General features: G+C 35.5%; 1 protein-coding gene across 5 annotated transcripts in view; it reads right to left on the bottom strand.

Annotated features, from left to right (window-relative positions):
- Positions 1 to 7,509: 7,509 nt before the first annotated feature.
- LOC149794502 (gelsolin-like protein 2) overlaps positions 7,510 to 17,904 on the bottom strand; it is a 61,620-nt gene continuing 51,225 nt past the window's right edge. For all 5 annotated transcript variants that reach the window (XM_089968745.1, XM_089968743.1, XM_089968746.1 and 2 more), the window contains 4 exons: positions 10,669 to 10,760; positions 10,130 to 10,208; positions 9,409 to 9,504; positions 7,510 to 8,714 (listed from right to left, as the gene is read on the bottom strand). In XM_089968745.1, coding sequence (XP_089824871.1) covers positions 8,619 to 8,714; positions 9,409 to 9,504; positions 10,130 to 10,208; positions 10,669 to 10,760 — 363 coding nt within the window. In that variant the 3' untranslated portion in view covers positions 7,510 to 8,618. The remainder of the gene's footprint in view (positions 8,715 to 9,408; positions 9,505 to 10,129; positions 10,209 to 10,668; positions 10,761 to 17,904) is intronic.

A 17,904-nucleotide genomic window follows, 5' to 3' on the forward strand; every position in this document is an offset into this window, starting at 1 on the left:
ATCCATTCTTATTTGTATTGCTTTTCCTGTCTTGATTATTATATTTACCTTTCGAAGCGACTTAGAATGGAAAGTGCTCAGGCTAGTGAGAAACTAGTTTAACATTGTTAGTTTGTCATTTTGTTTGCATTCATCTTAATCAGTCCCTGAGAAACAAACTCGAACGCATGCTATTCAATACGTCGTTGATATAATTCTTGGTATGTCAGTTTTCCTAACATTTCATAATGTGTATCTACCACATCTATCTCTCTCTCCCTCCCTCTCTCTCTCTCTCTATATATATATAAACAGGTGTGCTTCTCACTTCTTTCTGAATGCCTATCGGTCCTTTGTATAAACAATAAGAGGCATTATCTTTAGTATGGAAGCTAAATGACACCATAAATATATAAAGCGGTAACGCCAATATCAAATGATTTTATACCGACGCATGTAACGATTTACAAGATTTGTTTATCATAGCAATTTCAATGACTGACCATTCTAACACATAACACATTTATCCTGTAATTATATTGTGATACATAGAGTATGCGCATTTGGTTATAGCGCCCCGTTTTAAGGAATTCTTAGATTTGTGTGATTACTTGAATGATTATTGGATTTCGGGGCAATGGAAATTTTCCTAGCCCGAAATAATTAGCCAGTTATTAGTAGCAAATGTCACCGACTGAAGTAGTACTGAGTTTCCATGATGCCATGGTTGACTAGTAGTGAATTCAGGCCAAACCCGAATTAATTTCCCTGTCGTAAGATAGTCCATATTAAAATCTAGTGGTGTACATTGGTGATGTGACTGCAATGGCAGTATTTACGGTAGAAAACCGGTAAATTACACAAAGGAAAAAACACGAAGGGACTTGGCAGATACCGTTTATGTCGCCATGGGGGCAAATGTGGTGCAGTTATATTTGCAAAATGTGCCTGGCAGGCATACATTGACTCGCCTAAGGTGGCGGAGTTAGTTCCCATTGTTAGGGGATACTCCTATATTTTCTAAGGCGTTTACGGATGGTGGTACGGAAACGTGATGAAGATAAACATTGCAGATGTGCGGTTGATATATATTTGGCAGGTTGTTTTATCTATGTTCTTGCGTTAATTGCAGTAAAATTTAGGCATAGAATGGACACGTCGGGCTTTCTAATTTACAACTGAATGGAAGTATGGAAGTCTTTGGAAAGTTGGGGTAAACTTATGATCTCGAGCGAGAATCGCGCCAGGGTTTGACGACCGCACGGTCAAGTAAATACCCCTGTGCCTCTGACAGTATAGTTCATCTTTAAAATCTTACTAATTTTGTCCTTGCAAAGAATAATATAATTTGTGTTTATGTTTGCACCGGTACAAGGAAATTCCAGTCAGGATAATACATAATATGTCTCCCCACTAAGTTTACACATAGTGTAACCCCGCGACTGTAATTTCCTGTCTTGGTACAAACACCAATATGTATCATTTCTCTCACACATCATTTTCCAATGAAATTAAAATAACCCTGCAATTTTGCAAAATAGTTAACAGATTCAATACATACAATATTAATCAGGTAAGATTATTGACTATCTCTTTTTATACAGGTGATCAGGTCTTATATTGTTTTATGGAAATCGGAATGCTCATCTCATTAGGACCTAGCTGAACGTTTCCGCTCTTAGATAAAAAAACCTACAAGTTATATTTGTCATGTACTGCAAGATTTGTACAATGAACGTCTTGAAACATGTGCTATTATATATAAACGCCCATTAATGTGAAGATGAGAAAAGCAGTCGACTCTAAGTACGTAAGTTCTATCCATCATCAAATATGAAGAGAAAATCATTTGTCATTATTACTTTTTTCACATTTATTTGATGGATGTTTTATGAAAACAACAACACATAATTAATATATTGCAAAAAAGTTAACTTCCAACCGTCGTTAAATTCTAATGTGGAAAAAGTTATACAATAGCCAAATGTGGAAAGTATTGTTGTTACTATTGCAATGGAATACACTACATTGAAATCTTGTGAAATAGAGTGAGGACTGATGAATGAACCACTTCGATTCCATGTGTTTTCCTTTGCAATTGCATTAATATGGTTGATTCAACTGGGGCAGATCGGAGGTAATTGGCAACGTTTGAGGAAGGCAGGTCTAACATTATATTTTTCTGGTCGTTACCGGCTTTGTAGTACCTCTTGAGACATGTTGTGTTTTTGTAGCCAGTGATGTCTGTAACCTGTGTGTCTGCAACACTGTTTTTGTTAGTTTCTATAGTTCGTTCCACAAAGTATCCTGAATTGTTTCCTCTTTGTAACTCAGAAAACTTCAGGTCAACGTCATTATATGTAGTAAAATGTACCTAATTCGTTCGTTTTAAGTTCATTCTTCGTTCGAACGAACTAGGTACGTTTTGCTACATTTATCGACGCTAAACTGAAAATATACCGAGTTTCAAATAGGACAAATTCGCGATGCTGTGTGAATGGTACTATAGCATAATACGAAATAGCTCGACGTCGTCTTGGCATGTTTTTCTCTCTAAAAATGCCTTGTACGATGTGTTATGAGAGTTGGAAAGACCTAAAGTTGCTTTATAAGTGAATATTTTTTTTTTTTTTTTATATATCTGTTGGTGTTTCTTGGTTTATAACAACTCCGTCAGACACAGCAGAAGGACAGTAAATTTAGCAAATTAGGTAGCTATCTCTGTCGCACGGGTGAGTAAATGTGCGTATCAAAGACGATAAACGTCACCCAGTAATGTGATGTTCTTTAAATGACAATTAATCGTGCACGACTTTGTCTCCTTATGAAAGTTAATTGTACAAGCTGTATCTGACATATGTTTGCAATTTACGTTATCTGTCCCTTGGGAAAAAATATACCCATCTCTCCAGCATGGCAACGAAAGCTAACTATGGTTGGTAAAAAAGGTCGGCTCTGCTTTCTTCATATCTTTACAACAGTTAACCAGATTTTGCAATTTACGTTATCTGTCCCTTGGGAAAAATATACCCATCTCTCCAGCATTGGCAACGAAAGCTAACTATGGTTGGTAAAAAAAAAAGTTTGGCTCTGTTTTCTTTACAACAGTTAACCAGATTTTGTTTCCCACACTATGATGATCATTGCTGTATTCGGGAGATTGAGATACCAGCCCCATTTATCTAAAATCATCCCATTTTTATATAATATTACGGCCATCTGGTCTTAAACGAAATAACATAAAAGAGTGAAAACCAAATGGTTTTGTAAAATTCAAGACATAATTTATGTAAATAGAACTTACAGCATTGTGAGTTAAAATCCCAAATAGTTATATCACACGGTCAAACGTCTGGATCAGTGCATCCCATAGTGTGGTGCTCTTATCACCGGTGGTATGCGAAAAGGGCTCAAAGGGTACGCGGCAGACAATACATCACCAAAAACTCTCACTAACATAAGCAAAACAACAAAAAAAAAAATAAAACAACACAAACATTAGGCAAATGGGAGAATGGGTTTGCCAATACGACCGATGTCTCAAAAGCGGTACGATGATCTTGTAAGTTTGGGAAACACTAGTATAGAATATTAAGAATAAATTATAATGATCATCAGATTGAATTTCGATATTTAATCAACTGAGGTGCCAAAGGTCTGGAATAGTGCTGAAGCACTGCCAGTCATGATGTATTATAATTATAACCCAAAATGTCCTTCAATCAAGTCACAATAATTCCAAAACAGTGACTTAGTCCTAAATATCTGAACACTTTGTAATTAATATGATTAATTTAAATTAGATACATTAAATCCTCTCAACTAAAGGAACCACTCCTCTAGACAGGTAATAAGATCAGGAATGAGTAGTTATGTTAATCACAAACTTTATATAAGTAAACTACTGCGAGGATATATCCAGATTAGGGTCAAAGGTTCATTTTCCCATCGAGTTCATAAACAATGTCACTTGTAGAACATGCATAGTTTTAAAGCAACAACTAAACCGTAACATGTTTACCTCCAAGTATTAATGGACTTAAATATAAACCAAAATCATGGACAAGAATTAGTTACGTAATGTTGTTTAGAAAGGAACCACGAAACATATGATTAATCATATAGTCCATGTATTGGTGACTGTGGTCTACCACACACTATATATATATATATATATATATATATATATATATATATATATATATATATATAACATTTATAATCTAGGAATTGTGTGGATAATCCATCGAATCTGCATTGTCTATATTAAACACTACAATTCCAGTGTGTATATCATGAACATATACACTTTTAGAGAAGTTAATAGAACATAAAATTAGGCCCGTACCTTCAAATCAAGCGCTTCTTCCGGCAATAGCCTGATTTTTTCTTGGTGAACAAAACCAAATGCGTACCATCAAAACAAATCAGCAGTGCTCCAGTTTTTACATTTACTTGATATGGTCAGTCATATCTCATTTACTCTCCGCATATCTATAGCCGATCTCAAAAGAACGGAGGGAAAGCTGAGTCTTGGAGAGAGTAAAATACAAATATGTACCATATATTGCACAAATATTTACACCAGTGTAAATACAGTTTCCCAAACATTTACAGCAAGAAAGCGCTACCTCAGGAGCATAAACAACTTACGTCCACAAAACAGACACTAATTACAAAAGCCTAGAGACATTTTTGACTCTTACATGTATAAATGACAGGAAGGTATCTTGAAACAAGTGAATACATAGCAGAAAGAAAGAAGAAAACGTTGAAAAACAGTATTAAAATAGGTTAACTTTATGTATATTATGTGCTGCAGTCAGCCCAATGAAGTTGCGTAACAAAAAAATAGTGTATCGTGCCCATCGCACACAGAATCAAATTAGCTTAATCTGATTTATGCTTGTGGACAAATAACGGAAAACGTATTAAAATACGTGAACGTCATATATAAAATTTCCTGAAGAAATTATATAGGCCTACCGGTAAAGCTATGCATCGAAGTAATAAAGAATTCATATCAAGAGAATGATGTGGCAGAATGATGATTAAGAGGTAAATTAATAATAATAATGATGATGATGATGATAATAATAATAATAATAATAATAATAATAATAATAATAATAATAAAGCCATGATAAGAGTTACATAATAACTATTAGGGTGAATCTCAAAGCAAAATCTGCACACGTCTGATAAAAAAACTGATGTAAAGATGCTTTATTTTAATAAGATTACGTTGTAAATGGTTTCATTTAGAACCATTTTGCCATGAGTTTTATTTATGTTCCCTTGTGTATGCATTTTGTATTGGTGCACTCCAGGATGGATTCAATCGGCAGCATCTCTAGGGAACCGAATGAATACCCAGTCGAATTGAAGTGATTGCGTAGCTTTCCTTTGATTTTGTATCAGTGTTGTTCTTGTATTTATTCATTCGCTTTCTGAAGATACAATTTTGTTTCTTCATCAGCAGTTCTAAGAGATAGCAAACCTAACTTCTGTGCGGTTTGGTATCTTGATAAATACAGGGAACATATTCTAAAGTTTAGGTCTAACAAAGGAGTAAATTGACTGACACTATTGCTTCGCCCCTAACAAACGTTGAGTAAATATCATCCCTCTGCGAACTCCTCCTCATAAATGTCATGCATCACCTTTCCCATAATACGGAAAGGAATAAGATTCATGGAAAGAAAGATGAAAGCGCTGCAAGTGATTTATGGAATGACCGTCGAAACCTTTGGCAAATACATAAATCATAAATGTGTCATACATGCAATAAGCTTATTTATAATAAATGGTTGCATGATTAACATAGAATAAGGACTGGTGAAGACATTTCATACTGAGGTGATCCAAACAAGCATGGTCAGAGAGAGGAAAACTTATGTCTTGAGACTAATGTTTATCTTTATATTAATCATTTACAATTTGATAGCCTCACGTTATTTGTCTGTCTGTCTGTCTACCTGTCCATCCATCCATTAGATCCATATATCATTTTTTTAAAAATAAGCTCCACACATTCATTATCGTTTGGTTATTCGTTGGAAATGCATGCTGTGATTGGTTAAATTTGAAAATGTTATCGTTTTCTTTTATCCGTTGCTGGAAAGTGCGCACCAGCCACATACATCCACTGTTGGACGTTGTCTTGCCAAATTCCTTCTTCATTCCAGCATACTATAAACAAATGGCTCATTCACGAAACTATGCTTCAGTAAGGTTGGAAACTTTACAAATAGACGAGGCATAACATTTACAATTACTCATAGATACCAGCATAGAATGTACATGGACACCAGCCTGATTAATATCAAGCAATGTTTGTAATCTCGAGCTCTTTCGTTTGCAAGAAAGTTAGACTTATATCGCCATCGTAAGAGCTCAGCATGCGCTGAAATCAAGAACTCCTTGCTAAAAGATCGGACAATTTTAAAAATTAAGGGGTTCTTAGCAGTCCAACGGTGAAACATTAAACAATTACTGACATGTATCAAGCTTTGAACTGATATTTAAAAAACGAATTTCATAGCGCATTACATTTTTGTCAGAAAATCCCTTAATAGGTAAACAATATCTGATCATCTTAGATACATGTCCCATTAGACAAAATTAACATCACATGAATTTATAAATCTATGTCGTCATTACGTTTAGATCCACAAAAACATCCTGAAATGAAACTCATTCGGATATTACTCGAATCATATTTCAAGAAATATGACAGTTACCTTATTCAACAAATGAAGCTACAACTGCCTCGAAACCTCATCCAAAATATTTTTTTCAGTTGATTATTGTGATATTCATATCATGTATATTTAAGTCAAGTTTGTTTGCTTTTTATGATTTTATGTCCTCTACCTATGTATTTTGTACTTGACTTTGTCCACAATCAAGTTAATACTGTACCTGATCAGTGACTTTCATTTTGCAAACATCATAGCACATAGCTAATATTTCTCTATCAATGTGGATTGAATATTTAGATCGTTATTAAAAGCAAACGTATTTACTTACAACTGAGTTAATGATACAGTCTTGGATTAACGTAGAAAAATCCAGATTGGAAATTTCCTATTAGGTTGACATAGTATTTTCAGAAAATCGTAATTGTGACCTTGGTCAAGTAAAACGGTACATAATATTATTTACCTAAGAATTATGTTTTTACGCGTTAACACCCAACCAAAGCATACTCATTCTTTTTGATGCGTTCACTCATAAGCTGGTTGGATTTATTAATTTAAATACAATGGCTTACTGAGATGAATATATTCTTTGTTCTCAAGTACTTAAGGAGAAACATTTTTCTTGAAGAAATTTGCTTGTATTTGCTTTCATTTGATATGAATACATTCTAAAATCAAGACGGAATTTCAGATCCACTTTAATATTTCTGATCATAGTGTACGTATGATACACTAACGCACCCACAATTTCCCCTGTTTAGACTACTTTCGATTTCCGGTTTACATTATACGAAGTTATATGGTCATAAATTGAAAACACCGGCGATATACTATAAAACTTTAATCACGTTATAGGAATGATGAAGACCATGGAAATAAGAAAAAGAATATTCAGAACCATATAGACATTTAGATATATAGGATATATGGACTGAAGTCTAAATCGTCTATCAGAGGGACTTAAACACGAAAAGGTTTTGTGCAATTATCTCATACAATTTGTAGAGATGAATATCCACTAATCGCCAAAGTTAACATTGTCATCGTCATTATCTTCGTCTGTATCACCTCTGTCCAGCTTGAATGAATGAATATCTTTTATGTACTGGTAGAACGATCAGGAATTGGCGGTGTAACAAACTAACTTACAATGGACTGCATTTAATATACAATTCCAAATTAGGAAACAATACATAATGAATGAAACCACATTTATTTGAATAGAGTTAAATCGTTTATGATAGATTGTCTCCAGCCGTCATTGTTTAAATACTGCTTGTAAAAGTAAAAGAACTGTTCAGTTATAAAAAGTACATGTACAGGCTGATTAAGTACAGGTTTGATAACTGTTCAGGTTTGATTAGTACATGCACAGGCTGATTACTACTTGTACAGGTATGATTACGGCTTGTACAGATTTTTATTATTTATGTAGGTCGGTTATTACCTCTAGAGATTGATTATTATTTATGCAGGTAGGTAATTACTTGTACATGTATGATTACTGCTTGTACATGTTTATTATTTATATAGGTCGGTTATTACCTCTACAGATTGATTATTATTTATGCAGGTAAGTAATTACTTGTACAGGTATGATTACTGCTTGTACAGGCTTATCATTTATGTAGGTCGGTTATTACCTCTACATATTTAATATTATTTATGCAGGTAGGTAATTACTTGTACAGGCATGATTACTGCTTGTCCAGGTTTCTATTATTTATGTAGTTCGGTTATTACCTCTACAGATTGATTATTATTTATGCAGGTAGGTAATTACTTGTACAGGTTGATTACTGCTTGTACAGGTTTATTATTTATGTAGGTCGGTTATTACCTCTACATATTGATTATTATCTAGGCAGGTAGGCAATTACTTGTACAGGTTGATTACTGCTTGTTAATGTTGATCACTGCTTGTACCGGACTGTCTCATGCTGCAAGAGCTTTCGTAAAGCTGGAATTGGACTGTCCTTCGGTTAGGCAGCTCACTGGAAGGAAGGGATGTAAAGTCTTCTGGAGATAGTTCTACAACAGAAAGACATGTTTAGCGTTATATATATATATATATATATATATATATATATATATATATATATATATATATATATATATATATATATATATATATATATATGGGGGTGTATATTGAAGTTGAACATTAAATGAACGCATTTGCTAATACTGAGGATCATATATGATGGTGGAGTTCAAGAATTCCAGTTTAATGTTCATGACCTTTTAGTGTTGTATCTTTATATCGCATAACTCGTCAAAATGATTGAAGACTTTTTAACGAGAATTGATCATTACTAAGGTGAAACATCTTTCTAGTGAAATGTTGTCTGTCGATTATCATTTTCAAAGTTATCAACCTGTTTCGTCACACATTTAATTGATCACCAATGACACGAGATAACAGTTTCACTGTTCTGTTATGTTAGTTTTTATATAACAGTAATATTATCTGTCATAATGGCTGTTGGCTGCATATTGTTAACGTATCGAAACTAGAAATCACGATAACTTAATTTATACGAGAGTTAATCATGTATTTATATGCTTTGTACCGTTTATGACTAATTTATGATTATATAGTAAATACGACTTGGATAAATAGAAGCAAGTCCCTTAAAAAATCATGACATATGTAGTAACATCAAGTATTGGGATTACAATTATGTGCAGATTTATGTAAACCCTCCATTTATTTTCCACTTACGTGTGCATATGTCAGTGCATTTAATCTCTCGTTAGTCGTCGTCTCCTTACCAACCCAGACAAAAAGTTCTTCCTTCGTGTCAAGAATAAAAACATCCTAATGACAGAATATATATATATATATATATATATATATATATATATATATATATATATATATAAACATCAATGACAGTGTATCTATAATTTTTGGTAATTTGACCAAACTTCTTCAACCTTTACGTTATACAAAAGCTGATAACAGTTACAACGTAGGACACAGTGAACTGACTGTGTTAGAATTTTCAAAACATTTTATAGCAAAAGTGACAAAGTCAGCCTCTACTAACAAATAAGCGCGTACACGCCCTGACTAGATGGCATTTTTTACAGACAGTATTTTTTTCACACATAAATATTATTATGATTTATGGTCCATTCCTTTAATAGAGATATAATACACCATGGTAAGAACTATGACTTATTTTCCAATATGATGCATGGGAACCAAGATATATATCTTGAAGTTTTAAACACATATTTTGTCGTTGCGAAAATCTTAGATGAGTTTGATTGCATTGTCTTTTGTCTCTCCTTATTAAAAAGCGGTATTAGAATCAAAACAGCAAATGATAGAAGAGCCATTTTCAAATGTTATATATATATATATATATATATATATATATATATATATATATATATATATATATATATATATATATATATATATAAAATGTACTTGCTTTAGTGTCAAAATCTTTCAGGGAAATGTCCCCAATCTTCTCAAGGGTGAACTGCATACTCCCATTCTCATCAGACAGACTGAAGAAATAAAAACACATTACTACTTAGAACAAAATCATAAATTGTTTCAAGAAGGAGCAATATTGTCCAATAAATATCAAAGAGTGTAATGCATATGGTTCCAATAAATAAATGTAGTGAGGAAAAATGAGTTTGGTAATTAAAATATTTTCTGAACATGAGCCTTTAAATTAGCTCATGGATTTCAATTATCAAACTGCATAAACGTTTTGGAGTTTCCTTGTTTTCTAAAGCTTCATACTGACACAGTTTGTATCGACCCTTTCATTCTTGGTCTCTTTTTCTGTTTTTTAGGGGGTGGAGATTTTGTTTTATTTTGTTTGTTAGTTGGGGGTTGGTGAACCACTTTTTATTCGGCATTTTCCATTTGTTGGATAATTGTATTATGTGAAAATTTCGATAACACTTAAATGCGAAGCATACATTTTTGCATCGTCATAAATTAATGAATTATCACCGATATAGTTCTTTAGTTGCGTCTGCGTCGTCACTTGCATATTCTTCCTCGTTAGGTGGAACTGGCTCATCCATATAGTGCAGGAAGTCTTTCTGAAAAGTCAATCATTCACAATGAATTGCAAATAAAATCTTTCTTTAAAATATTTAGTCAATTATATTTACACATATCTAATCCTAAAGCTTGAAATACATTATTGTTTCCTGAAACTTACAATCGTATAAAATAGTGTTCTTTAGGCATTGCGCAAATCAAACAAAACCCATCTTGTTTCGAAATGATTATTTGCTGGATATACTAGTTTTCTGCATGCACAAAATGGAAAGATTCTCAATAAACCTTTTGAAAACAGGGATAATCATACTAATGAATCGTTGGCGCACTGATAGTTGCCATCTCAGCAAGAATTTTAAGATCCGTAAATGCACAAAACACTTAAAACGAGGAAGTCACGCAGTGCCTATTGAATGTGGACGCGAATGAAAAAGAAATGCCGGGAACGTTTACATGTTTGATTGTAAAGAGGAAGCAAGGGAGTAAAAACATCAGTCAATCACAATAACGGGAGGGCCTTATGCAGTGTCCTCGCTAATCAGAAGTATTTGGAAGTATAACTTAGAAGTGCATGCAACTATTTGTGAATAATTTCAGCAATTCGATTTCTAATGTACATGGAAAATACACAAAATGTAATACATATACAAAATCCCACAGAACCGAAAGTCTTTATTGTACACATTTTGTGATAGTATTACCTGGGTATTTAAAAGATTATAATTAAAAATGTAATTTAGTTGATAAGTTTTAATTGCACAAAATTGGCAATCTTAATAAATCTATTGCGAGCACATCCATGATAATATGAATGGCAAATTTGTTTGAAAATTCAAACTCATGGGTCTAGTCATATTCTTATACAAACATGTCCTTGTCTCTTTGGATGGTAGCCATAACAAATATTCATATCACGGTACAGTACTGATGAATTATTTTCAACCTTCGGATCCTGTTAACCGTTCGTGAATAACTCAGATTTGTTTAATAAAGATGATTCGTCATTGGACGTATAGGAACAATCTAGTTTTCAATATCAAGCCAAGTGAATCATAACGTTTTGTTGCATTGTTCGGGGCCCCGAGCGGCTGGGTAGTCTAAAGCGCTCTCCGTTACGGATCACTGCCATCTGACCTCTGTCTGCGTGGGTTCGAGTCTTGGATTCGGCCAATGTAGGTATGTGAGAAAGCTTGCCAGTAGCTTCTCGTGGGTCGGTGGTTCTTCCCGGTGTGTTCCCGGGTTCTTCCCATTTATACTGGCCGCCATGTATAGCCTATCGTGTGCTGAAAAAATGGCGTTAAACCCCACAACAACAACAACATCAACAACAACAACACCATTGTTCAGTACAAGATAGACAAGACATGGCGGAAAGTATGACTTTTGGAAGAAGAGCCCGGGGAAACCCCGGTTAGAGCAAAGAGAAGCTACTGTCCCAGCCCGAAACTTGAACCCAAGCAGAGCTGAGATAAAAGTGGTCAGTAAAGACGAGCGGTTTAGATCATTCAGTCATCTGAGGCCCGCATAATAACTAAGTTATAGTTCAAAATATTATCTAATCATTCAGAGGTTTTCAATATATAAATATTAATTGATGTTAAATATTTTCAGCTTCTTTTAGAATGACTGAATAATTTTCCAAGTTTCACCTCTCTAGCTCCGTCTGTCAGTTCAGCGCTGTTTTAAAAGCAAATACAGTGTATATCTGCCAGTTCAAGCCGGGCTCTCTTAGTATGCAGGAAAGTGTGGAATGCAAATATTGAGTCTAATTCCTACTAAAATGCAATGCAGTTAATAGATGCAATGACCCCTTAGCTTATTTTAGTATATAAGAGGCAACACGTTTAGATTGTCGCCCAGGTTCTATCTATCTATATATATATATATATATATATATATATATATATATATATATATATATATATATATATATAACAATAACTGTGCTCGAGCAGACGAATTATGTTCACAATGATTGAAGTTCACTCAACAGCTGCATTTGCTAGGGACACATTCATCGATACATTTTCTTGCTACCAACGAATTGGATGCTGGAGTGAACGGCATGGAAGTGACAACTAGTGCAACCATTGATGATAAAGTTTCTACCGACAAATTCACTCGACAGTTACACGTTTTCATGCTCAGTCTGAAAATCGTGCAGGAGAGAGCAAAACATTCGGCTTCCAGATCCCTAGGACCAGGTAGCAATGAACCAAAAATCTTGAACCTGATCTAATTCACTCGTGGGTGCAAATGTCACGTGTCCAACCATTTGGCGATCAGCATTACCATGAATATCCAGTTATGTAAAGCATACATTCTACCAGTCTGGCTGATAGCGCAGACACGTGGACGCTTGCAGAGGTGATCGCTACAAAATTGCAGTCTGCGGCATCATTTGCATGGCACCCGCCCAGGATTCTAATAATGAATGCAGAGACCGAAGACAAATGGTGCAGCCTTGAGTAATAATTACCATTTGGTCTAGACGCTTGGATCTTCTTGGTCATTTGCAATATGACCCCTTGGTATAACTCACAATCGTTCACTTTAATCTGCAATTGGAAAACCAACGTTGTGGTGGAAGCACCTGCTTCTAAATGGTGAAGCAATATTTTCTGGAGTTCAACATCGGACATCTCCTCATCCGATGGAAAATAGCAGAAAATAGCATATACTGGTGCCGAGTCGCATCTGCAAGAACCTCGATTCAGATGCGACGATGATTACTTGTTCCAAAGTATTGTTAGCAGATAGCTTTTCAGTGAATCTTTGTGTTGAAGTGAAGCATTTATAACAAATGTAAGTGCTTGTTGAGCAAAACGAAGATTTGATTAAATCAACAAACAAATTTGTTACGACAAATAAGTTATCGGGAAAGGGTCTAGTGCGATGGCGAAAAAATAATCAAACACGTATGGAAATATAACAATATGTAACAACATTAGCAAGTATCGAAGGGTTTACGATGAAATGCCATCAGACTTACATATACTAAATATCGTAATGGAAGCGAGTCACACAATGTTCCTTCTTCAACTAAGAATAATAGAGTATTTCAGAGATATCACTAGTTAATATGCCCTCAAAACTTATCGAGATAAAAAAGCGAAGGTGTATTTATATTGGAAAAGACCACGTAAGACTTGTTTTTAAAAACAAAAGGTATAATACAGAGGCGTATTTTGTTTACTCTCTGCATAATCGGTATGTTGAGCATCTCATGTGTAAATGTCAATTCAAGAGAAGGCTCTATTACGATGCTGGAAAGGTTATTAAATGCTTTCGATAGATTCACTCATTAAATTCTTGTTATCGGTTTTGGAATCAGGTTTAAAGACATGTGTGTTATATGTGAAACTGATGTTTTAAATTATTTTTCCCCAAACTTTGTTTTTGGAAACGTGCAGAGAGAAGTGTGAATACGTCTGCAAATTTCTATATTTTTTCCTAAAGAACTGGCTGGGACATTGCTAATATTGTGTTGCACTTATCTGTTTACAAACAGTAGTATTGTTTTTCGAAACCCACCTCATGGATCCCATGCATGGTTCAAACTAACAAATGTCGTCAGTTGCCATACATGTTTGTAAAAATAGCATCACAATAATCAGGTGCCATGATTTTGATTCAGCCGTCAGTGCTGAGATCTGGAGATACGGAACGTGGGGTGAGGATAGGTCTTAAAACAGTCAAGTTGATAAAGATGTGACAAATTTGCACAACTACTATGACGGAATGTATGACGGATTGTAAGGAGGGCACTTACTGTCGAATACACAAATCCAATTTATTCTTGTAAAATATGTTTCTTCGATTATACTTACCAAATCACAATATCTTAGGAGAAAAACTCCTACCTCGCAAACACAGCACTCAAAGATTAAAATGTTTTAGTAAAAATCCCAAACTTATCAGCACACCTAGGTGGAAGTTACATAGAGTGATCACCTCTTGGTACTGGGATTTGCGACGAATCTTGTGAAATTGGAGTGGAAGGTACGCTCTCTGCATGGAAGTATCTGCGAGGATGCTGGAGGGTGTATGCGCATCAAGATCGGGTAAATAAACGTATTTTAATAGACAAAATGGTTACCTTCTGAATATATGATACCCAATCACAATACGTTAAGGGAACAAAAAAGTGATGGAGGGAGATAAATACCCTTACCACGGAGAGACCATCTTCAGTACCCTAAGTTATATGAAACAGCTTCTACAATACCCATACTGGAAATGGACTATGTTTGTCGTAGAACTGCTTCGAAAACGAAACTTTTCCTCATTTAAATTCAGCGGAAATTGTGAGCCCGCATCTTTATGACGATGTCGAAGACCCATCAATTTAACATTTTGCACCATGGATAAGGTTCCTCGCGGTCATTGAATTGGGCCTTTTAGGATGAAATATATCTTATAAAACTCGAGAAGTCTACTAGGATCTCCATTCCATAGGGGAGCGGGTAATTTCAGTTAGATAACGCTTTTGCTCATTTGCAGTGTTTGTGGGTATATTCCTAACTATATGAGCCCAACTACGAATACAATTCATTTTGGTGGGTTTAGTCCGAAATACGCATTATACGTCCCACTTACTTCAGAACGAAATTATCCGTGTTGATGCATCGTCCTTCCTTTCCTTTGAAAGCAAGATGAGGAGTGATATTCCTCAATGCGTCAGCTTGGTCTTACTGGATACCACTTCAGAGCTTGCGGTCTTGCAGATGACTTCCAAATGAAGTGTCCGAAATAGACAGGAATTATTACCAATATCTGATTCCCCATGAACGGTAGCCTGTTTGGGGCAATGAAAGCACGGAGATTCGTAAGTGATACGTTTCCATCTTTTAATTATTGGAACTGGAAATTGATTGGTCCACCAATAATAAATACATTCGCTGATACTGCTTGCCGATCGCAATGGCAGTTATGTGGCAGTACTTGTGTGAAGGTGAACTGATTAAGTCATTGAAAGCAGTCCAAATGGTGTCTTCCTAAGTCAGTCAGATACCCATGATAAACTTGACTTGGATATGATACATTAGCAGAAGATCTGATCAATCTTTAGTTTGTCCGATATCCCCTCTTCCATTATAATGCAGTGTGCCAACGATCGTTGAAAGGTAGGTTTAATTGTGATTGGTACTATATGTACATCATGGAAGAGCCATAGGAAGGTAACTATTGATATAGGGATAAAATGGTATAACTGCTCCTATGCGACCTAAAGAGAGTATATTCAGTTGCCTTCATACTCATGAAAGCTGGATGGTCACCTTACTTGTGGAATTATTCATCGCTTGTAAGAACTGTTTGTTCTTAAGAGTGTACCTAATAAGGTCCAGATGTGCCTGTTCAGTAACTCGGGGTTGGGAGGACACGCCTTCCATCGTGGCTGATTAACACAGATTAGGGAATATCTCAATTATTGGCGATTCTGTTATGCGTCAAATATGTCCCATCTGGATGGAGTAATCAGGATCAGGAGACAAGATTCGTTTGATTCCTGTGTTACATTCAGAACCTGACTTGATGGAGAAGCGTAAACATATGGTCATTCCAATCTCAAAAAAAACAAAAAAAACAGCGAAGATTAACCAGGCTTTGGGATCCACGAAAGGTGAGATAAAGATTCAGAGTTTGGTATTCCTCCTTCTCGCCAATAGTTCCATTATAGGTCAATCTCACCGAGTATATTTTGTGTGAAAACTGAGAGAGTAAGAGACCTTCTGTTTGTATTAATTCCTTCTTGCAGGACAAAGAGTCCGCCAATACATTAGGTAGCCTAGGATATGTCGAATTTAAAAGTGTATTTGTCGCATAGGACATCATTGTGGAAAATTCCAAACAATAAAACATAGATCTGGGTACGTGGTTGAGATAAGTCACCACAGTGGAGATGTCGCCTTGAAAGAAAACACATTTCCCATGCAGATTCTCCAGGCACTACTGAAAAGTTTTCAAACGGTTTTATCCAAGGATATTTATATATGAAAAAGATCCCGAGAAAGACACACTCCAATGACATCCTGAAGTGGTAGAAGACTTGCTCCCCAAGTCATCTTTGTTCGCATCCATAGAGTTCCTGATTGCTGTAAATTGTACCTGCATAGATATTCCCAACACGAATCCAGGGCGGTTTCTCCGCCTTCGATATGCAACCTCGTATTCTGCAGATTGAAAAAGTTGGCTCAATAGGTTTGGCCTGCATTTGCACGACAGTATCGTTGTTATGGGAGACCAAGCGAGTGACCAAGGACAAAGGTGTTACTTGCAACATTGAGCACATTTCGTAAGGCGAAGGAATTCTCTAGCAGATGGATTGCTTCATGCATACATGGACTTTACCTTTGCATGAACTCAATTCTAGTTCTTGGGGTAAGCAAATTGACTGCGCAGTCTTCACAAAGAACAGTATTAGAACCTGTTTCTGTATTCCGTCACAAATCAAAGAGCGTAAAGATGCTACTTTGTACATAAAAGGACTCTATTCATAGGTTTAGTAGGTGTGCATAACGTGGTACCGAGACCGTAGGAAACCATATATCTGGTCCCCATGCCTGAACCTGTAATAATAGCGACATTGATGTATGACATTCGATCGAGAGGATCTCATGGAACGCTGGGGAATATGATTGACCTCCATTCGATTCTTCCAATTAGTTCGAGAGAACTGTGTTTGTCGACTGTTGTAAATTAGAAAGGACTGCTATTTTGTGCTCTGGGGACATTCACACAACCTTTTTGTTTGGTTTCTTTGCATATCGAATATCCCTTAAATGTAGCGGAGGCTGTGAGGGATGGAATGCATCTTTGGAAGTTTGGTGCAAATTGCGTCAACCTGATCATTAAATAATAGATTAGATGATGAGGGTTGCAAGCATGGCTTGTCCGATAATGGTCTTTTAGAACTGTATAGTTGTAGAGCATTGCATTGGAATAAGTTTATGGCTGCTGTTAAAGACATGACCAATGTATTTTGGGCCTCAGTGTTACGAAGTGGATCATTTTATTCACATGCTCCCAACGTATTTCGTTAAGATTCGGGCGCAGATAAAAAACAACGATATGTTCCTTATATTTAAAATCGCATTTATATTAGATGCAATCTTGATCCCGAGGTAACGATGGTACTATCAGCTAATGAGTATCCAGTTGGGGAACAAAGAAGACACTTGG

The sequence above is a fragment of the Sinohyriopsis cumingii genome, chromosome 8, assembly GCF_028554795.1.
Source record: "Sinohyriopsis cumingii isolate HCF-2022 chromosome 8, ASM2855479v2, whole genome shotgun sequence".
Lineage (NCBI taxonomy): Eukaryota > Metazoa > Mollusca > Bivalvia > Unionida > Unionidae > Sinohyriopsis > Sinohyriopsis cumingii.